At 39.8% G+C, this 18,253-nt stretch overlaps 1 protein-coding gene across 1 annotated transcript in view; it reads right to left on the reverse strand.

Annotated features, from left to right (window-relative positions):
- Positions 1 to 18,253, reverse strand: part of SACS (sacsin molecular chaperone) — a 67,542-nt gene that overhangs the window by 42,082 nt on the left and 7,207 nt on the right. The window contains exon 2 of the mRNA XM_075419209.1: positions 7,050 to 7,606. Coding sequence (XP_075275324.1) covers positions 7,050 to 7,072 — 23 coding nt within the window. The 5' untranslated portion in view covers positions 7,073 to 7,606. The remainder of the gene's footprint in view (positions 1 to 7,049; positions 7,607 to 18,253) is intronic.

The raw sequence follows: 18,253 nt of genomic DNA on the forward strand, positions 1-18,253 counted from the left end.
GTTTTACAGCTTATGACAGCAACCTTTGTATACCTTTTTTTTTTCCTGATATCTAAATAATAATATCCTAGGAAGGTGACTGTATAGAAATTACACTGTCTGACCAACAAGGAGTACGTGTTCCAGTTTGCAGATTTTTGCAACAAAAAAACCCCAACTTTATTTTTAATCTTGTTTATCCCTTTGGAAAACAGAACAATGGAAGCTGTGTAATCCTAGTGAACTTAATGCTATCAACATACATACTTGTTATGCAGAACTACCATTAATGATTGTACACGACAATGTAAAAAAAAAATCCATTTGACCTGAGCAGGGGGGATTTTTGTAGCCATGGCAGTTAGAAAAAAATATCTTTTAAATCTAAAAGGATTGGGACTGATCAGAGAATTTTAAAATACTACGTGTACTCGGTTTGCGTGGCAAGGCTTGGGTAGCAGGGGGATTACAGGGGTGGCCTCTGTGAGAAGCTGCCAGAAGCTTCCCCGATGTCCAATGGAGCCAGCACCAGCCGGCTCCAAGACCAACCCGCTGCTAGCCAAGGCTGAGCCCGTCAGTGACGGTGGTAGCACCTCTGGGATAACATAGTGGAGAAGGGGGAAAAAAGTTGCTGCATGACACCAGTGGGAAAGAGGAGTGAGAATATGGGAGAGAAACAACTCTGCAGACACCAAGGTCAGTGAAGAAGGAGGGGGAGGAGGTGCTCCAGGGTCTGGAGCAGATATTCCCCTGCAGCCCGTGGAGAGGACTGTGGTGAGGCAGGCTGTCCCCCTGCAGCCCATGGAGGTCCATGGTGGTGCAGATCTCCACCTTCAGCCCATGGAGGATCCCACACCAGAGCAGGTGGATGTGCCCAAAGGAGGCTGTGACTCCATGGAGAGCCCGCGCTGGAGCAGGCTTCTGCCAGGACCTGTGGACCCATGGAGAGAGGAGCCCACGCTAGAACAAGTTTGCTGGCAGGGCTTGTGACCCCACAGCAGACCCACGCTGGAGCAGCCTATTCCTGAAGGACTGCAACCTATGGGAAGGACCCACGCTGGAGCAGTTCGAGGTGGAATGTCTCTCGTGGGAGGGACCCCACTCTGGAGCAGGAGAGGAGTGTGAGTAGTCCTGCCCCCAAGGAGGAAGAAGCAGCAGAGACAACGTGTGAAGAACGGACTGCAACCCCCATTCCCCGTCCCCCTGCGCTGCTCAGGGGGAAGAGGCAGAGAAACAGGAGTGAAGTTAAGAGGCTGCCCAGGGCAATGGTGGAGTCACCATCCCTTGAGGTGTTCAAAAAAAGTGTAGACATGGCCCTTCAGGACATCGTTTAGCAGGCATGGTGGTGTTGGGTTGATGGTTGGACTTGATGATCTTGGAGATCTTTTCCAACCTTAATGATTCTATGATTCTAAGTTGAGCCCAGGAAGAAGGGAGGGGTGGGGGGAATGTGTTTGTGAGATTTGGTTTTACTTCTCATTATCCTACTCTGATTTGATTGGTAATAAATTAAATGAATAATTTAAAATAAATTTGCAGTATCAGGAAACGGTAGATGCAAGCCCCTTCCTTCCTTATCAGTGTGCTTAGAAAGATGGAATGGAGTCTGCAAAAGGAGTGTGTGGTGTGATAAGAAACAAACATGATTAGGCCACTAATGCAAGAGGAAACCCACTGCAATACAGTAGCTTCCAGTGCAGCAAACAACATTCTGCAGTGCTGGCAGGCAAGTGGCAGTGACTCAACAGCTACATCTAGATTTGAGGCAGTGCATGCCAAACATCGAATCAAAACTTTCTACAACACAGTAAGCACTTACCTTCATTCTTAAATCAATTCCTTAAGTGTTTCTAACAGATGTTTTAAACATTACGTTATATATATTCCACATCAGCCGGAGGTGACAGATTGCATTGGTCTGTAGTCACTGCCAGGAGCTTGCCTTACCCTTGCTTACTAATGCCTTTTCAAGAATTTTGAGGATAAACCTGCCATTTGCCGAAGACACACGTGCTAGTCATTGGAAAGCCACTCCTTACTAGAAAGTTCCTATTTTTTTTTAATAGCTCCACTAACAGAAAACAATTTTTTTTATTTTTTACTTAAAAGAAATCACTGAAGTGGCTATAGTTCTATCTAGTACAAATGACCAAAAAAAACCCTCTGGCCTGTGAAGCATTTGATTCAAACACAATATCTAGTTTTGCCCTAAAATGTGTTACACAATTTAAGTAATTTGCTGAAACTATTTTATTATAGATTGATGCAGTGAGTTTAAATCAGTTCTCCTACTCTGCACTCCTCATGTGAAACCATTATTGGCAGCTTCTATAAGCAAAATATCTGTATGACGTGTGATTGTGACTTAGTCAAACATTAAAGAACTGGAGGAAAGTATTATTCATTTTGCAAGCTGATATATTTCTAAATGTCAGCTATCAAAAGAAGAGAATACTTTTGAAATACTACCAAAAACAAACAAAAGAGTTAAGGGCGCAGAGGCCAGGAACAGCCATTTATTTCCATCTAACCATTTTGATCTCTCAGTTATTTGCTTTAATGTTCAAACCAGTTCCTTGATGGCACTAAGCAAATGCTGATGGAAAGCACTTAAAAGACCTGTAAGACTTGTTTCAGTTTATTCTTTGTAAATAAAGAGCAGAGCAAGAAGGCACAAATAAATCATAAGTTTTCTGAATCTTCTCGAATGCCAAAGTAAAATTTCCTCTTAGATCTACCTCTAGGAAGAGACTACTTTAAGTCCTCAAAGAGAGGACCTAACCTTACGCTTAACTATAGTGCAATAACCATTACTCCACAAATCCAAATTGCTAAGAATCACAGGGTTTTCGATTCCAGATGGTACAAATAACAAAGTACCAGTACAAAATGCTTGGCATTTCAAATTATGCAAAAGATTGAACCAAAATAGTGATAAAGATAAACTCAATTACTCTTTAGAGAATTGCATTAGGAGGGACTACAGTGTTGCAAGCACTGCTGTTGGCAGACATTTTTTAATAAACAATTTGTTAAATTACTAGGGGTGGTTTCTTACAGCCTTTGGTGCCAATAAAAGGGCCAGATTTAGAACACCCACTTTAACTTTGAAACATCAAAAAAGCAGAGCCTGAATTTGAAAATTGATTTCAGTGCCTAATGTAGGTTCCTAAATACCACAAATAATCCAGGCCCAGTTTTTTTGCCTCCGTTTAGGACACACAATAATCAGCTTATCAAAGATTTTTTTTTCCATACTACCTCAAGACATTTTTCTTATTTTCACTCCAGAGTACTTAATGAAGCTATTATCTTCCTACATAAGTGAGAAAAATCCACTCAATAACTAAAATGAGATCAGCGGCCCCAGATTACACAAGCATTAACATTTTAAGAAGTATTTCTCCACTGCTATTGCATTTGAATACTGCATCCAATCATGCTCCAAAGTTTCATAATATTTTCCAGGCATCAGTGAACAGAGCCCTGTGTATATGAAGAAAATTAGAATATCAAACAGAAGTAAATACAAGAAGTAATTTTCTTAAATTATGAAAAGCCAGAATTTCAAGCACCTCTGCAAGATTCTGTACGTCAGATAGTGAATGATACTGAGTAATATCCTTTCAGGTAGTGCTCACTCTTTACCAGCTCTGTATCCATTCTGTCTCCTTCATAACACGGTTTCATACAGAAATACAAGCAACAATTTATCCTTCAGACGAGAAAGATGGGTGGCACAGGCGAAGAAACATGAGCCATATGTAAGGCCTAGTGAGAGGAAGGGAGGAAAAGGGGAAGAAACAACACGGGGCTCCTCTTCTGGGAAAACACAGGGAAGTGGTGAAAGGGATTCCTGGCTTACGTGGCAAGCCTGGTCACACAACTGCAATAGCTGGAAGTAAATACTGCTCCAAACACTAGCTCATACACAAGAGCTGCAGAATCATTTGTTGGAAATCAGAGGCTGTGTTTCCATGTCCTGTCCTACAGAAGGTAGTGTGGGGTAAGACATCAAGTACCTCCAGCCTCCTACACCCCCACTGCATTTCACTCTTCTTTCCGATTTATTCGTGCAACTTCTTACATAATTACCCCTTCATATGGTATTACCAAATTTAATAAATTCTTACTTGAACTGTTGGAATTAATTTGGCTCATTTTGACAGAGCTGAGACACAAAGCACAAAGCAGCTGTGGTATCTTCAGCATGGAGGGTATGCTAGCCTGTAGCTTCAGCAAGGATAAGACAGAAAGACATCCTAACTGCTTCCACTGAAGTGGATGGTAAAACTTTCACTAGTTGGGGCAGGGTGATTTTGAAAATGCTGTCATTGTTGTTTACATCTCTGTCAGTGTGACAGAACAGATACGGTATGCCCCTTGGCATACCTCTGTATGTTTGGACACAAGAGGAGCAGGAAATGTAGAAGTCAAGGGAGTTTTCTACAAAGGTTAAGGAAAGTGAGATGGGAAACAGGACACCTACAGAGGCTACAGATTAGATTTTTAAATGTACAACAGATTGCATGCTTATTTATTATGCATATGTATTCATATTTACACATACATACTTATGGAAAGACTTGATTAGGTATAATATGTCTATTACTGTAATTTATGTAAACTCTCTGTTGAAATATGGGTATAACTGAAGTGCGAAGTTAACTAAGCCTGTGTTAACTTCTCTTCAGTTAGCCTGCTTGTGCCTATCTTGAGCAGAAGCAGCCACACTGCAAAAAAAAAAAAAATAATTGCAGCAGTAAAGGGTTTCACAGTCAGTGAAGACTGGATTAGCAGCTGATGGGTCATGGTAACTAAAGCTGTGGTATGACTGTACTCCCTCCATCCCATCATGACCGGTTTAAAGCATTCAGTACCCGAAGATTTCTGTAGATGCATAGTAACCAGATTAAAGGCAGCATGTGCTTAACACAAACTAATGTTGCAGTAAAACCTATCTACAGTGTAATCAATTAAGCCTTTCTGGAGAAGTTCATTACAATTAGCTAAATTTCTTTTAATAAATATTTATGTTGCATCTGCATATTGATAGAAAGACGAATGAGGATGGGAAGTTAAGGGAATTGCACCCCTAGTACCATTAATTAACTCAGGTACTTAACAGTATCAAATATATATAGTAAAGAGAAAATTTCTAAAACTTCAATTCAGAACCTGGACTGGAAGTCGGTACTGTAGCTACTGCCTTTATATATGTTGCACGGACTCCATGAAGCTCCAACTGGGAGCACAGTCTTGTTATTAGAGACACTGTAGAAAAAAAAATAAAAAGCATAAAGACTTGGCCCTGCCCCAAAAAGCATCAATTTGCACTGTACTAAAGACATGCTGGAGGAAGGGTCTACACCAAAATTGAAGAAGCAAACTAACTTGGTGCAACATCACAAGGACACAAGAGTCTGCTAGAACTGAGATATTTGCTTCAAGTTGGGCATCTAAAGCCTGAAATTTGCACACAGATTTGAAAATTGACACTCGACTACCATTAAAAATAGTTAGGTATTATATCAATATTAAAGTTGAACCTCAGGTAAAATACTTTAGCAAAATCTTTGAGATCTGTCATTTTTTATAACTGACTCATAGTGGAATAAAAAAAAATTCCACTGAGTATTCTGAAATATCACTACATAGGCATAGAATGGACACTCAGTTTATCTGAGACTTCCATAAAAAACAAACTTTGTGTAACCAAATGAGCAGAAATCACTATGTAACTGACATGACAAGATATTTGTCATTTATGATCTTGGTGGAACAAAGCCCGTCATTTAATAGCATCCAAGAATGTCAATATTGAAATATAGAATTTTAAATAGTTGGCAGCATGAATAATGCTCACTGCAAGAAACCTGCTTTTAGCAAAACAGATTGAGCCATTCATATGTAAAAGTTAAGTATGTGTCAAGTCTGTTTGCCTCCCCCACCTCTGAAGCCTGATTTATCTAGTCCCAGCTCTGTCCAATGCACAATCTCCAGCCTGAATATCAGCCTTGCAGCTCCATCTAGGACAATCCATACTTTGCAGCTCTTGCTGCTGACAGTTTTGTAGTTTCACCTCTGGTTCAATTTCAGTCCTTGGTGCCAATCAAGTTGACCATCAGACTAGGTCTTTTACAAGAGACCTTCATGTCTTACTGGATTATAGAAGAGCTTGCTGTGTGGATAATTTGCACAATGTCTAAACTGCAGAGATTTCCAGATGTACAAAATTTGCATTAGAAGGACCTAGTTAACTGATCTAGAAGAAAGAGAGAGAGCTTCAAACCACCAAATTTTCTGTCCCACAGACATCTTGCAATAGAAATATGTAACTTTCATGAATTATCATAAAATTACCCAGGAAGCCAGTGGAACAGATCCTGAAATAGTCAGGTGTTGCTAACAACTTTCTAACATGATGCAAAGCCCACCTTCTTAATCCACAGGAAAAAGCAGATCCTGCACATTCTAGAGTTGCACATCAGTGGGATTGCTGCCCATTACAAGGCGGAGGGTGGAGGCTGTCATCGTGATGCAAGCCCACTGACAGCAAATAAGAACACTGCTAATTACAACTTAACATCCAAATAAGCTTTTATCTCATAAGATTTCTTTAGACACTGTTCACACAAGGAACTTCCTTTGCTTTTTAGCTGTTAGCGAGATTATACATTCTTCCCAGTAAAGCAATATGTTGTATTCAAAGTTAGGCAACTGCAGGAAGAAAACTTTCCCTTTCACTTGTTTTCAAAAAGTGCTATAGTGAATGTAGACTGTACCTGTAAATTGAAAGTTAGACTATGAATCCATTACTCACAGGAGTGATTCCTTGTTTCAAGCTGTTCTCATTAATTTCACAGAGACAATTAATAAGTAAATTCAGCTGAACCTGGCACCAATGGACAATTTTGTAACTTAAGAAATTAATTTCACCTTTCAAAGTAGCGATTTTGTACAGATTCTAGGCAAGTTTCAGACTCAGTCTTTAACTTACTGACCATGGGAGTCTGAGCAAGAACATGTCAGCCTAACAGAAAATTGTTTCAGGAGTTAATTTTTTTTACCTGTTCTTATCCTCGATCTCCATTGTCTCTTTTTCTTTGATATCTTCTCGATAGAAACATGAAGCAGATATATGCTTTATAAATTATCAAATTATTTTTTAATTTTCTTTGCTTGGTGACTCATCATCTCTTCAGTAGGCAATAGAAGGCCCAAGCACGTGAAACTCCACTCAGTGTTCACTCCATCCCTGAATTCCCGAAGATGTCTGTGTGCCTCACCATCTGCTACTTCTCCAGTTTTCTTTTAAAGCCTCTTGCGCAACTGTTCACAGAAGTTCATTCTCTTATAATCAGGAATAGACTTAAAAGGCGAGGTCTCAGAAAGCAAGGAGGTCTTGCTTCATGTCTTTTAACTGGATTCAGGCTATGTTCTTGTGCAGTTGATTTTTATTTCTCTTCTGGAGAAGAAGTGGAATTCTGGAAGCTGCTGTTTCTGCTTTGCCTTCCTTTTTTCTAGAAGCAGGCACAATTGGAAGAGTATTTGTGAGGGTCAAAGTCTGCTTTGTCTTCTCCCTCACACCTGCTAGAAGCCACTTTTTAATATCAGCTCAGGAGTACTGGAAGAAGAGACACAAGAGAAAATGGGTAGGTCATTAATACAAAACAGAATTGAAGCAAAGAGTATGGAAAAGTCATTTCCTCTGAGGGCATAGTTGTAGTTACTAGTATTAAGTGAGTCATGATGCTAATTATAAACTGCCTTGTGCGTTACAGTACTTGTAAGCACATGGAGAACTGAAAAGGAGCAGTGAGGTTTCCTGCCTCTCCTCCAGTACAATATAGTACAATCAGTACAGTAACTAACACATATAGCTGTAAGAATGCTGAATAAAAGGGCAATTTTTCAGTTTCTTCCTTTGCATCAGTATCTGCTCAAAAAAAAAAAAAAGGCTCCAGGACATATACTACAGTCTCAACATAAAATTATGCCATCAAAGAAAATAACTGTCTGGGCACAACATTTATGAAGAAGGATTTTGCCTTTCTATTCAAATGGCTAGCAGGTAGGGGAGGAGATTAACTAGCTTGCAATGACTTTCCATAGGGAGGATTCAAAGTCTTCCCAGCTATCCCCACTCCCAGCTATATAGGTCAACATCTACCCTATGCTGCACATGCCTTCGGGAACTGTTTCCTTCAAGCCGGCACACAGAATTTTTGTAGCACCAGAATGGCTTATAAGTGAGGCAAGGCATGTGCTGTCAAGCAGCAGAAAATGTTTCATTCAATATACACATTAAGTTATTATCCAAGGACAATTTGTTTGAGGGAACTGGGAGGATGACAGTGGTATTCCGGTGTTGTTCTGGGTCTGTGCAAATGTAAATCCTCTGAGCCTCTGACAGTGTTGGCAAGTCTTTTCATAATGTGCAGTTGCCTATGTCCCTCTTCAAACAGTAAAGCAGAGACATTCTTTCCTGGCCCAGAAATGGAAAAGACTGTGGCTAAATTGCAAAAGGTGAATTGGTTTGCTATGTAGGTATGATATTGAAATACAAATGGTATGAAAGAAAGGAGGGTAGAATCTGTGGCTTGATTTTATTTTTTTTTTAAACTTAGGAATTTACCTACTCAGTTAGTAAATGAAGTATCAGAGTATATAGACTGAAGATGAATTCTGAGCGTATGTTTACCATGAGAAGCATCACAAAGAATATAACTTAGCATAGTTTGTTACTAAGTGGCTTCAACATATATTTTTCTTTCTACGGATACAGAGATCTGTATCTAACATAATCCAAAGAGAAGTTCCACACTTAAGTCATGCTTAGTAATACAGACTTTAGCAAAAAGCCATGCAAATCCACCCTTATTTTGCCCAGGTATGAATGATTCCATAGAGAGCAGAACCACTGCAGCAGTCACTGGATAATGGGTTGCAGTTGGGAGGGGAGCACCAAGGAGAGAAGCCTTTTGGCTCCTGGCACTCTGTGGTGCAGCCATAGTTGGAAGACCAGGCCAGCTTGTACTGTTTCCCCTAAAACATCATTAGTAAAATCACACATGAAAAATGTTTAAAGTTATTTGAGAAGCTTCAGTTGTCTTGGGGAAGGAAAAAGAAAAAAGAAGTTTATAATAGAAAGCTAATTATGACTTTAAGAGACAGCCTTTCCGTAATTAGTAAGTGACACACTTTCTCAGACTGCATTCTATTTCTAGGCTTGGCCTTTCAAAGATTGTCCTTTGTTATGTTGCTGTGGGGAAGCTTTTTAAGTCATTGCAATTTTGTGCATGATTTCGCACATAGGGACTGTACATGACTTGCATGCTGACGAGACTCTAGCTAAATCCATTATCTTAGTAACTCAGCAATGCTGTTTTTCTCCCAGGACACAGAAAAGCCCCTTGTTTCCAAAGAATTTATACATTACTTGCTATTGGTACTGACACACTCTAGGAAAATACAAGTATTTTCTAGGATTTTTGACAATGATACCTTGTCCAGAAAATGGACAGGTCTAAAGCACCTGAAAGCAGCCTAAAAATTATTAATTCAATAAATAGTTTGCTTAGCAGAAACGCAAGTTATATCACAGCATGAAGTGACACCTCTGTACTGGCAAATCATTCTGATAGTCCTCGAGGGAGCTTGGTCTTGCTGGTATGGACATGACCCAAAGGTGTTGTCAGTTTGCTACCAGATCACATTACAATCCTAGAAAGATTTTGACACGGTCATCCCTATGTTGTCTCCCATGGTAAGAAAGAGAGCCAGCTTGGCTGTCAGATACCAGATACAGACAGACCCTGGCACAGTAACTTTCTGACCTTACGCTTCTTCAGTGCCTGCAGTGGTCATACAGGTTACCTTATCGCTTTTACGATATTGAGCTGCAGCATCTGAGGACTTTCTGTCACTGAATTTATTAGTATAGACATAACCATAAATCTCTCCTGGGAAAAAAACAGTTACAACCATTGCCTATGACAACGTTTTACTGTGGGATTTATGAGTTTTTAAAAGGAAACACCTTTGCTGGAGGATTTTATGTCTGTCTTTAATTGAATTGGTGGAGGAGGTTTAGTAGTCAATCTGTAAAAACAATCTTTAGTTTTGTGGATGCCTGTGATTAGTTGTAGGTATGAAGCCACAGGCATAGCTATGCAAATACGTAATTTTGCCTGCAAATCAGGTAAATACATATATATTAATACCGTTCCAGAAATTTCTGGTGTGAAAACCCGTAGTGGTTATCTGATGATCTAGCTGTTCACTCCTCATCCATCCTTTTAATATTGGGATCAGTCTAAACTTCACATTCTACTACATACAGTCTAAACTGCACATGCACTGAGTTTCTTTCCTCAACAATTACAACTAAATCAAACCTGTTAATACTCCATCCAGCAGCATGGGAAGCATGTAAGAACCATCAGAATTACCGAACATAATCCAAAATTTAGATGAGAAAATTTGTGAACAAAGCACAGCAGCACTAATCCTCAATTTATGTTTTAAACAATTGAAAAGCACAATTTGATCAGAAAACCATTATTGCTTATGCTGACTTCTGCTGGAATAAACAAGACCACAACAACAGGAGGTATATATCCTCAAGCAGGAGAGCAGTTGTGAGCAGCATAGCACAAAAGCAAGCTGAGGTGACCAGAGCTGCAGCGTGGCTGGTCACTGGTGGGATGTGCACAGCCCAAAGGTACCATGTCCATCTGCTGCAGCCATGGGTAGCCTCGGCTTACCTAGCATTTGTCTTGAAGGTTCAAGCAATCCCCTCACGCTGTGGCTCCTTGCAGTATCGCAGCTACAAACAGTCCATGTGTAAATAGGATGAGGGAAAAGTACTTTTTTGTTTTAGGATGTTTCACTCTCCCCACAGAATGCTTTCTTAGTAAACTGTAAGTTTAATGAATATGATGTACAACTCGTATCTCACACATATGACATCATTTCAGTTTTACCAATAATAGTTTTACCAGCAAATACAGGGAGATGCGCCTTGTGACACAAACGAAAAACTTTCATTCTTCTAAACCTGTTAGCATGGAAGAAATATCCCTTTCAAATGGAAAAAGCAAGGATATCTGGCAAAACTGAAGGCTGACAAGTGAGTGCCAAGAGAAGCAGAAGAAGCTGGAAACCAGATATGCCCAAGGTGTAAGCTCTGATCTCAAGTAGTATGGGGTCATCTCAGGGCTAATTTGTAATCTCCTCTATAGCATTACAGATACAGAATGGCTCCACTGTTTTACTAAATTCTGCTTTCTCCTGGATTTATTAGGCAGGAGCATATGCTAGGTTTAATTCTCATAATTAAAATCCCACTCCATGTGGGATTTTTCAACAGTAGGTCTGAATGAGCCTGGACCACACTCACTAGTAATATAACAAGGACTAGGCACAGTCCAGAGGAAGCAGCTAAACCTTCAAAAAAAGACCATCCAGGTATCAACATTTTGAGAGGACAGACACCTCTGAAGTACAAATTTTCTTGTCAATGCACAAGTATACTAGCTGGGTTCAAAATTCATTTCTACAAACCTAAATTAAATTCCAGGCTATCACACAACTGCAGGTACCACACAAATGTACAGAGTTGCTTCTCAGGGACAGCTGTTCTGCAGAAACTTGAGATGGACCTGATACAGTGTAATGTAATAATGTGCCAGCAAGCTAGAAATACTGGAAGTAAAGTAGATATGTCCTTAATATGTTTATTGCCTAGACAGTTTTGGTGTAGCACATTCAACTGAAAAGAGTAGTCCAGACCAGGAGCAGATATAAATCACTACCATCAGCCAAGTATATGGCTCTGCATTTATACTGTTATGCACTGCACGAGCTTTCGTGCTTTATCATCACATACAATTTTAAGATTAAATGTAAACTAAAAGCTTTCAGAAATTCCAACACTTCAATACTATGAATACTATGTTATTCGTGCTATTAAGATTAACATGAATAAAAATGCTACACTTGTTGATTTTTATATAGAGGACAGATTGATAGTAGCTGTACAACAGTGATTCTTTTTCTAGACAGTGATGATTTTGATGCATTTGGCACAGTAGGCATTGTTCCTTTTTGATGAAACACGACCAATTAACAGATGAAAAACGGGGCAAATTTTGTAGTCATTGGGTTTTTTTGACCAAATATAGTTGTTTGTGCCTACCCCTTCCAAGGCCACACCAGCAAGAGAAAGAGCATCAGCTGTCCCTCTTAGATCCCATAAAGCACTACAATCCCTGACCAGCAACTCCATAATTGCCATAGGTTCCTTGAATAGCAGAAAGTTTGATAAACAAAGAAAATGCCCAGCTAAACCTGAACTGATGACTATATGCCACATGGGGACTGAAGGGGGCAAAAGAAGACTCTGCCGAGCTAATCACAAATCTGTGAATGTGTTTAACCTTGACTGCATGAACCAGGGGCCCAACCAGGTATTTGAGAGAAGTCTGGTTTGTGAAGGTATTCTAGGAATTAATGGCAGCTGGTTTACATTTAGGCAGTTTTAACACCTACTCAAACCACAAGACTTAGCAGAGAAAAGTGCTGCACCAACAAGAGCGTGGGTGAGAGTGCAGACACATTGCTCGTCAAAACACGCACCAGAGTCCAGGGCAAGTTCGAAGCAACGTTAAGGTCTGTTGTCTGCAGCAAGGTCACGTAGTTCCCTCAAGCTGAGTGAACCCCCTTTCCCGCTCTTTGCCTCACAGTGTGGTGGTCATTTGACAGTCATTGAAATTTTTTAATTGTGAAAACTTCTTTGTTATTAAGAGAGAGATGACAGCCTCCAGCAGCAGACAGTGAAGTCAGGCCATAATGGTAAGTAGTAGATTTGGTATGGATACATCTGTAGCACATACTGGAAGGCAGTTCAGAGCTACCTGAGCAAACGGAGCAGGTGATAGCTCCAAAACCAGAAGCAGCAGAGCAGTAACAATCCAGCGCCGCAGTAAGCAGAGCCGGCATCACTGTGGTTCTCAAGATGAAGGCAGTATCTCCTCACAGCTCAATGCTGCATGGATATATCAGCTAAGATGACTGCTACCCAAAGCCATGGAGTAGAGGAAATGTGTCTCCAGGGCCAAAAAAAAAAAGTACAATGCTTATTCTCAAGGATAAGACTTAAGTTAATTGAAACCAAAATATAGGTCCTGTGCCAGCTTCATCTGTTTCTTGCTCAAAGCACAATTCTCAACAAATAAATATGCTTGACACAAGATCTGCAATACTTCACTTATGGAAAAGGTGACTCACAAAGTATGACTACATGCAACAATACGAAAGCTCTAAAAATTATTTTTAATAATACGACTAATTAACAGTTTTATTCTGTAATATTCAAATAATCTTACAGTAACCATCTGGGACTGCGTGGTTGAATTATGCATAAAGAATCCTTTCATCAAATTCCAATGAAGTAAACTTAGATACCTAATGAAAATGTCTCAAAGTGATTTCTCAATAGTACATAGCAGGTGGAGAAAGAGGCATAAAAAAACCCCAACAAACTGAGGGAAAGAGCCATGTGGTTAAAACCTCACTGCCGTTCTCCAGAAACTTGGAGATTTTATGACCTCTCCTCTGAAACTGAAAGCAGTGGGTGGCATGCAAAAGGATAAGCAGAAGTAGAACCGTTTGAGCTTAGAGTTTATTCTGAACCATTTAATGGGTTTTCCAATGAAATGGGAAATTGAGGCTGTCTATGAACCGTGATACAGAAACCTAAAGAGCTCTGCAGTCACAAACCTATGAACAAAGGGGCTATTAGCCAGAGAAAAAAATAGCAGGAATATGGGCTATAGCTTGATTGCAGAATACAATGCCATTTAGAGATAGCCAGCTTAATTGATAGGCTCTGCTTGCTCTAAAGCAGGGTGCACTAAGTCTGAGCTGAACACTAATGCAGCTGTACAATTTCTACTATCTGAGCTAGTCTGGACCATCCACCATAGCAACACACTATTCCGTGCAGACTTGCCAATAGAAGAGTTTATGAATTATCTGACAGTAGGATGTCAGTCTCAGGAGTCTCTGATGAGAAACGAGATGAAGGACAGGATAGGAACTGAGCCCTTGTACAGAAAACACTGAAATTTCAGAATAATTATGCCAGCAGTAGTTTTTGTTGAAGTCAGTCTCTGTAAATGATACAGGGCTGGAAGGAAAAGTACTTGGTCAGGTGTTCTGAAAATATGATTCCCCAGGGTGGGGTGAGTACTTTTACAGATTTCCTTCTCTTTGTTTTTATTTTAATTAGATTTTGTTTGGATTGCTAAAATTATTCTTTTAGCTACAAAAATATCTCACTTGAGCACTTCAAGAGTAACATGGAAAACTCACACCTTGATTATTGTTTTGCGACATTACCATTGTCTCAAATATGAGGAAAACCAAATACCCTTCATGGGTATGTGAAGGCACTTTCCAGTGCTGTATACGGAAGACAATCGTAACAGATACATGAAGCCTAAGAGTGCACCTGAAGTGCACTTGGCAGAAATGCATTTAAGATGAAACGGTAAGTGAACTTATTTTAAAGATTAACTTAGGAAGAATGTTTATTTACCGTAAAGTCAGTTATGCCCTAAATTCTGAATACCTAATCTTGGTATCTGAATTCTCTATCTGTTTTGCCTCCTACCTTGTAAACTACTAACATACACTTCAGGGCTAAGTGTACTGAATCAGAATACAGCTTGTGTTATTTGTTTTAGATGACCACAAATAATTAAGTCTGTGTCTAAATTCAAATTTCTAAAGCAGAAAAAGATATATTTAGGAAAATTTCTTATCTATTAAGTAAATCAAACTCCAAATAATTATCATAATTTAACACATATATATGTAAAGTTATCCTTTCACACAATGTTTTTAAAATAATTGTTATTTTACCTTTAAGTGAAGGGTTTAGCTGTATTGAAATCTTCTTACTGATCTTACTTCAGCATTTAAATTAAGAGCAGATGGGTTCAGATCTTTAAAAAAATTGTCTTCAGTCAGTGAAATGAATTGATGTGTGGTTCCAGCATTACCATTCCCTGCAGACAGTGTAACCTCGGCTATCACAATGATAGCTGGCCTCACTACCTCCTCCGGCCTAGCAGCTTCCTCGCTGATCACCTTGCCACACAGATGGCCGAGAAGGAAGGATGTTAGCCTGCTGTTAGGAGCAGTTGTGTTCTTAGTTGGATTTTCTGTCTTCTAAGGACAGTTCAGGGTCTTTTTCATTAGTATTCTTATGAATGCAATGAAGATTGTAAAGAATTGCTTATCACAGTAATTTGAAAGTCTTGAGAAGCAAAGCTGTTTCAACTGCTGAATTCATTTTTTCGTCTCTCGTTAAATAAATATTTATTATTGTATGGAGGTTCCCCCTTTTGTTTACGGACACTTGGATTCAGGCAAGATTGATAGCCACAAAACAACAACCTGAATCAGATATACAGAAATGTGATAGATTTATTTATTGTATGAATATGTTCTGCAGTATCTCCTTCTTTAAGGTTTAAGTAGATATTGAAATTCATACTTGCAACTCAGAAATCTGCATTTGACTGACAAAAGCCTGACAAGGAAATTTCAAGTCTACAGTTACAGAATATTCCCAATACTCTCATAGAGGGGAAGATACTAGCAGCTCTCGAAGGAAAGTTCAAAAAGCCAAGGCTTCTCCTAATACTTATCCTGTCCTCAATTACTATTGCAAAGAACATTTTTTTCATGTTGTATTACTGGAAAGCTTATGATGAGGTAATCTTGATAACATCATCAGCCTGGCATGTCATTCTGTCCTTCAGGAGGTAGGAGAGTTGCAGGCAGCCCTGGTTTGAGGGATCTCCACGTGAGACAAGTGTGTATTGCTGACACAACTGCATCTGACAAAACTGAGCTCTGATTCATCGTGTCGGGGACCTTCACAGCAGTTTTGGACTGCAGACTGTGTGCAGTGTACCACTTCACCGAATGATTCATCTCCTACTCCGCAACAGCTTCCAAATGATTTCTGGGCACAGTATGAGATATGGCCTTCCTACTTAGAAAGTCTCATGCACAACCCATGACAGAGGTAATGTCACAGAGCTAAGCAGCATCCCCATTTACTCTTAGAATTCAATATGAGGACCAAGATGACATGGCTAGCAGAAAAAAACAGGTAGAAACTATTGTAACTGAGGCCAGAGTTCAAGTTAACTCATTCTAGTTGGAAGAAACCAGATTATCTCTGTCTAAGAACTCTGGAACACAAAAATGCAGTTTTAGTAGGAAATATTTTTCATAAATCAAACTGAGGTTAGTACTACATGACTGGCAAAAAGTGATCTGGGCAACTACAGATCCTTTGTGCAACACCAATAGTGTGCAAGGCTTTAGAAAGGAAAGACTAAACACATGAAAACAAATGCAAAATGAGTTAAAAAACAACAAAATATGCAAAATCAACCTTGTATCTTCCATTGAAAAAATATTTTCCAGATAAAGGAAATGGCATGCATCTCATCTCTTGAAGTTTAGAAACACTGAACATGTTGAAAACTATTAGTTAAGGAGGCAAAGATGGAAGTAATTACAACAATGTTAGATACAGAACTAGCTTTATGGCAAGTGATAATAGGAAGCTAATGAGAGTTCCCCACAGACACGATTTGAGACCACAGAGACAGTCAAGGGAATCAACAGCCTGTCCTCTAAGCAGAGACTTTACCCAAGGAGAATGAAAGTGAAGATAGCAAAGAAAAGGTGAGATTATTAATTGTAAATCTGCTACATGGATGAGCACAGGAAAGCAAGAAGTGCTTTTTAACACATTAGGTCCAGTGGGTACCAACATATATAGGTTTAAATTACTCTGGAATAAGTTTAGCCTACAGTGGGGAAAAATGAGTAATAAAAGCCATGAGGTTCTCAGTCAGCCCTCCAAAAGGAGATGCAAGCAGAGAAAAATGTCAGCCTTCTTCCAAAAAGGGATCTGACAGCCTATGACATCGTAGCACTGCTCTCTTTCAGGAGATCCCGTCCAACCCCACAGTGCTCCTCTGCATGCAGCCAAGCCCTGGGAATCGCTTGGGACATTGAAGCTGACAGTGTCTGAATTTGTGTATCTGGAAAACAGTGGCTGGGGAGGGGTGGGGAGAAGCTCTCAACTCTGAAATTCACATCGACCCGCTTACCTGAGAGCAACTGAGTTCGCTGGCCTGTGGAGCATCTTTCCAGGTCACTGTATTCGCTCCTAATTTTTCCACAGTACTAGCTAGAATTAAATGATCTTGTATTTGTGATTTGGGAATAGTTTTTTGTTGTAAACATAGTGTCAACAAAGCTTTATTTTAAAGAATGCTCACTTGTGCATCTCAGATTTGTCAAATGTATGGGTCTAAACCAAAAATGAATGGATACATTAAGTCAAAAATTCTTTTAGTGTAGTCTCCTAAAACGGAAGCTCACTCTGTTGTTCCGTCAGTTCAGGAGTCTGTTGATGTTGATGATTTTATTTTGTTTGCTTGCACCCAGGCATATCACAAGGCTGCCCAGTTTAAGGCAGAAAACACATCTGTTTTGCCTTGCACCCAGATATACCACAGGACTGCCTGATTTAGGACAGGAACAAAATATTTTGTAACAGCTGTTTGTTTAGTATAATTGCATAACAATATCAAATCTGGAATAAAGGTACTCAATCTACAGCTATTAGAAGGAATCACATAATCAGCAAGCAGCCTGCAAATACATAGGCTGAACAAATAGACCAGACCTGTGAGGAGAGGAGATGTTATTTTGGAGCAGACTGGTCCTGACCTATGGAAAAGTGTATAAAAGCTCCAGCAATACCCAGAGGCACTTGAGGATAACAGAAGCAGCCATCTTTAATTCCGGCTTCCCTCTTTAAAGAGCTCTTGAGTCTGGCCATCTCAGCCTCGAAGACTAAGCCATTAAAGACTGTGGCCATCAGGGCCAACCAGGCAGCACCCGATTTACAGTATCTTGTACCTAGGGCTTGACTGCCATGTGGGATTAATACTTGGTATTTAGTCGCTACAATACTTGAGTAAAAAATGGCGTCCTTGCAGTATGGAGACTTGCTAGGTCTCTCAGAAAACTTCCTTCACAGCAATTCCCAATCCCCTGATAATAACAGTTGCAACACCCCAGTAGAGACCCCAGAACCATAGTCCTAGAAACAGAGCCTGCAGTACCTGTTAGCAGGACACGGTGTTGCCATGACACTGAAGCAGCTGAA

The sequence above is a fragment of the Opisthocomus hoazin genome, chromosome 1 (assembly GCF_030867145.1).
Source record: "Opisthocomus hoazin isolate bOpiHoa1 chromosome 1, bOpiHoa1.hap1, whole genome shotgun sequence".
NCBI lineage: Eukaryota > Metazoa > Chordata > Aves > Opisthocomiformes > Opisthocomidae > Opisthocomus > Opisthocomus hoazin.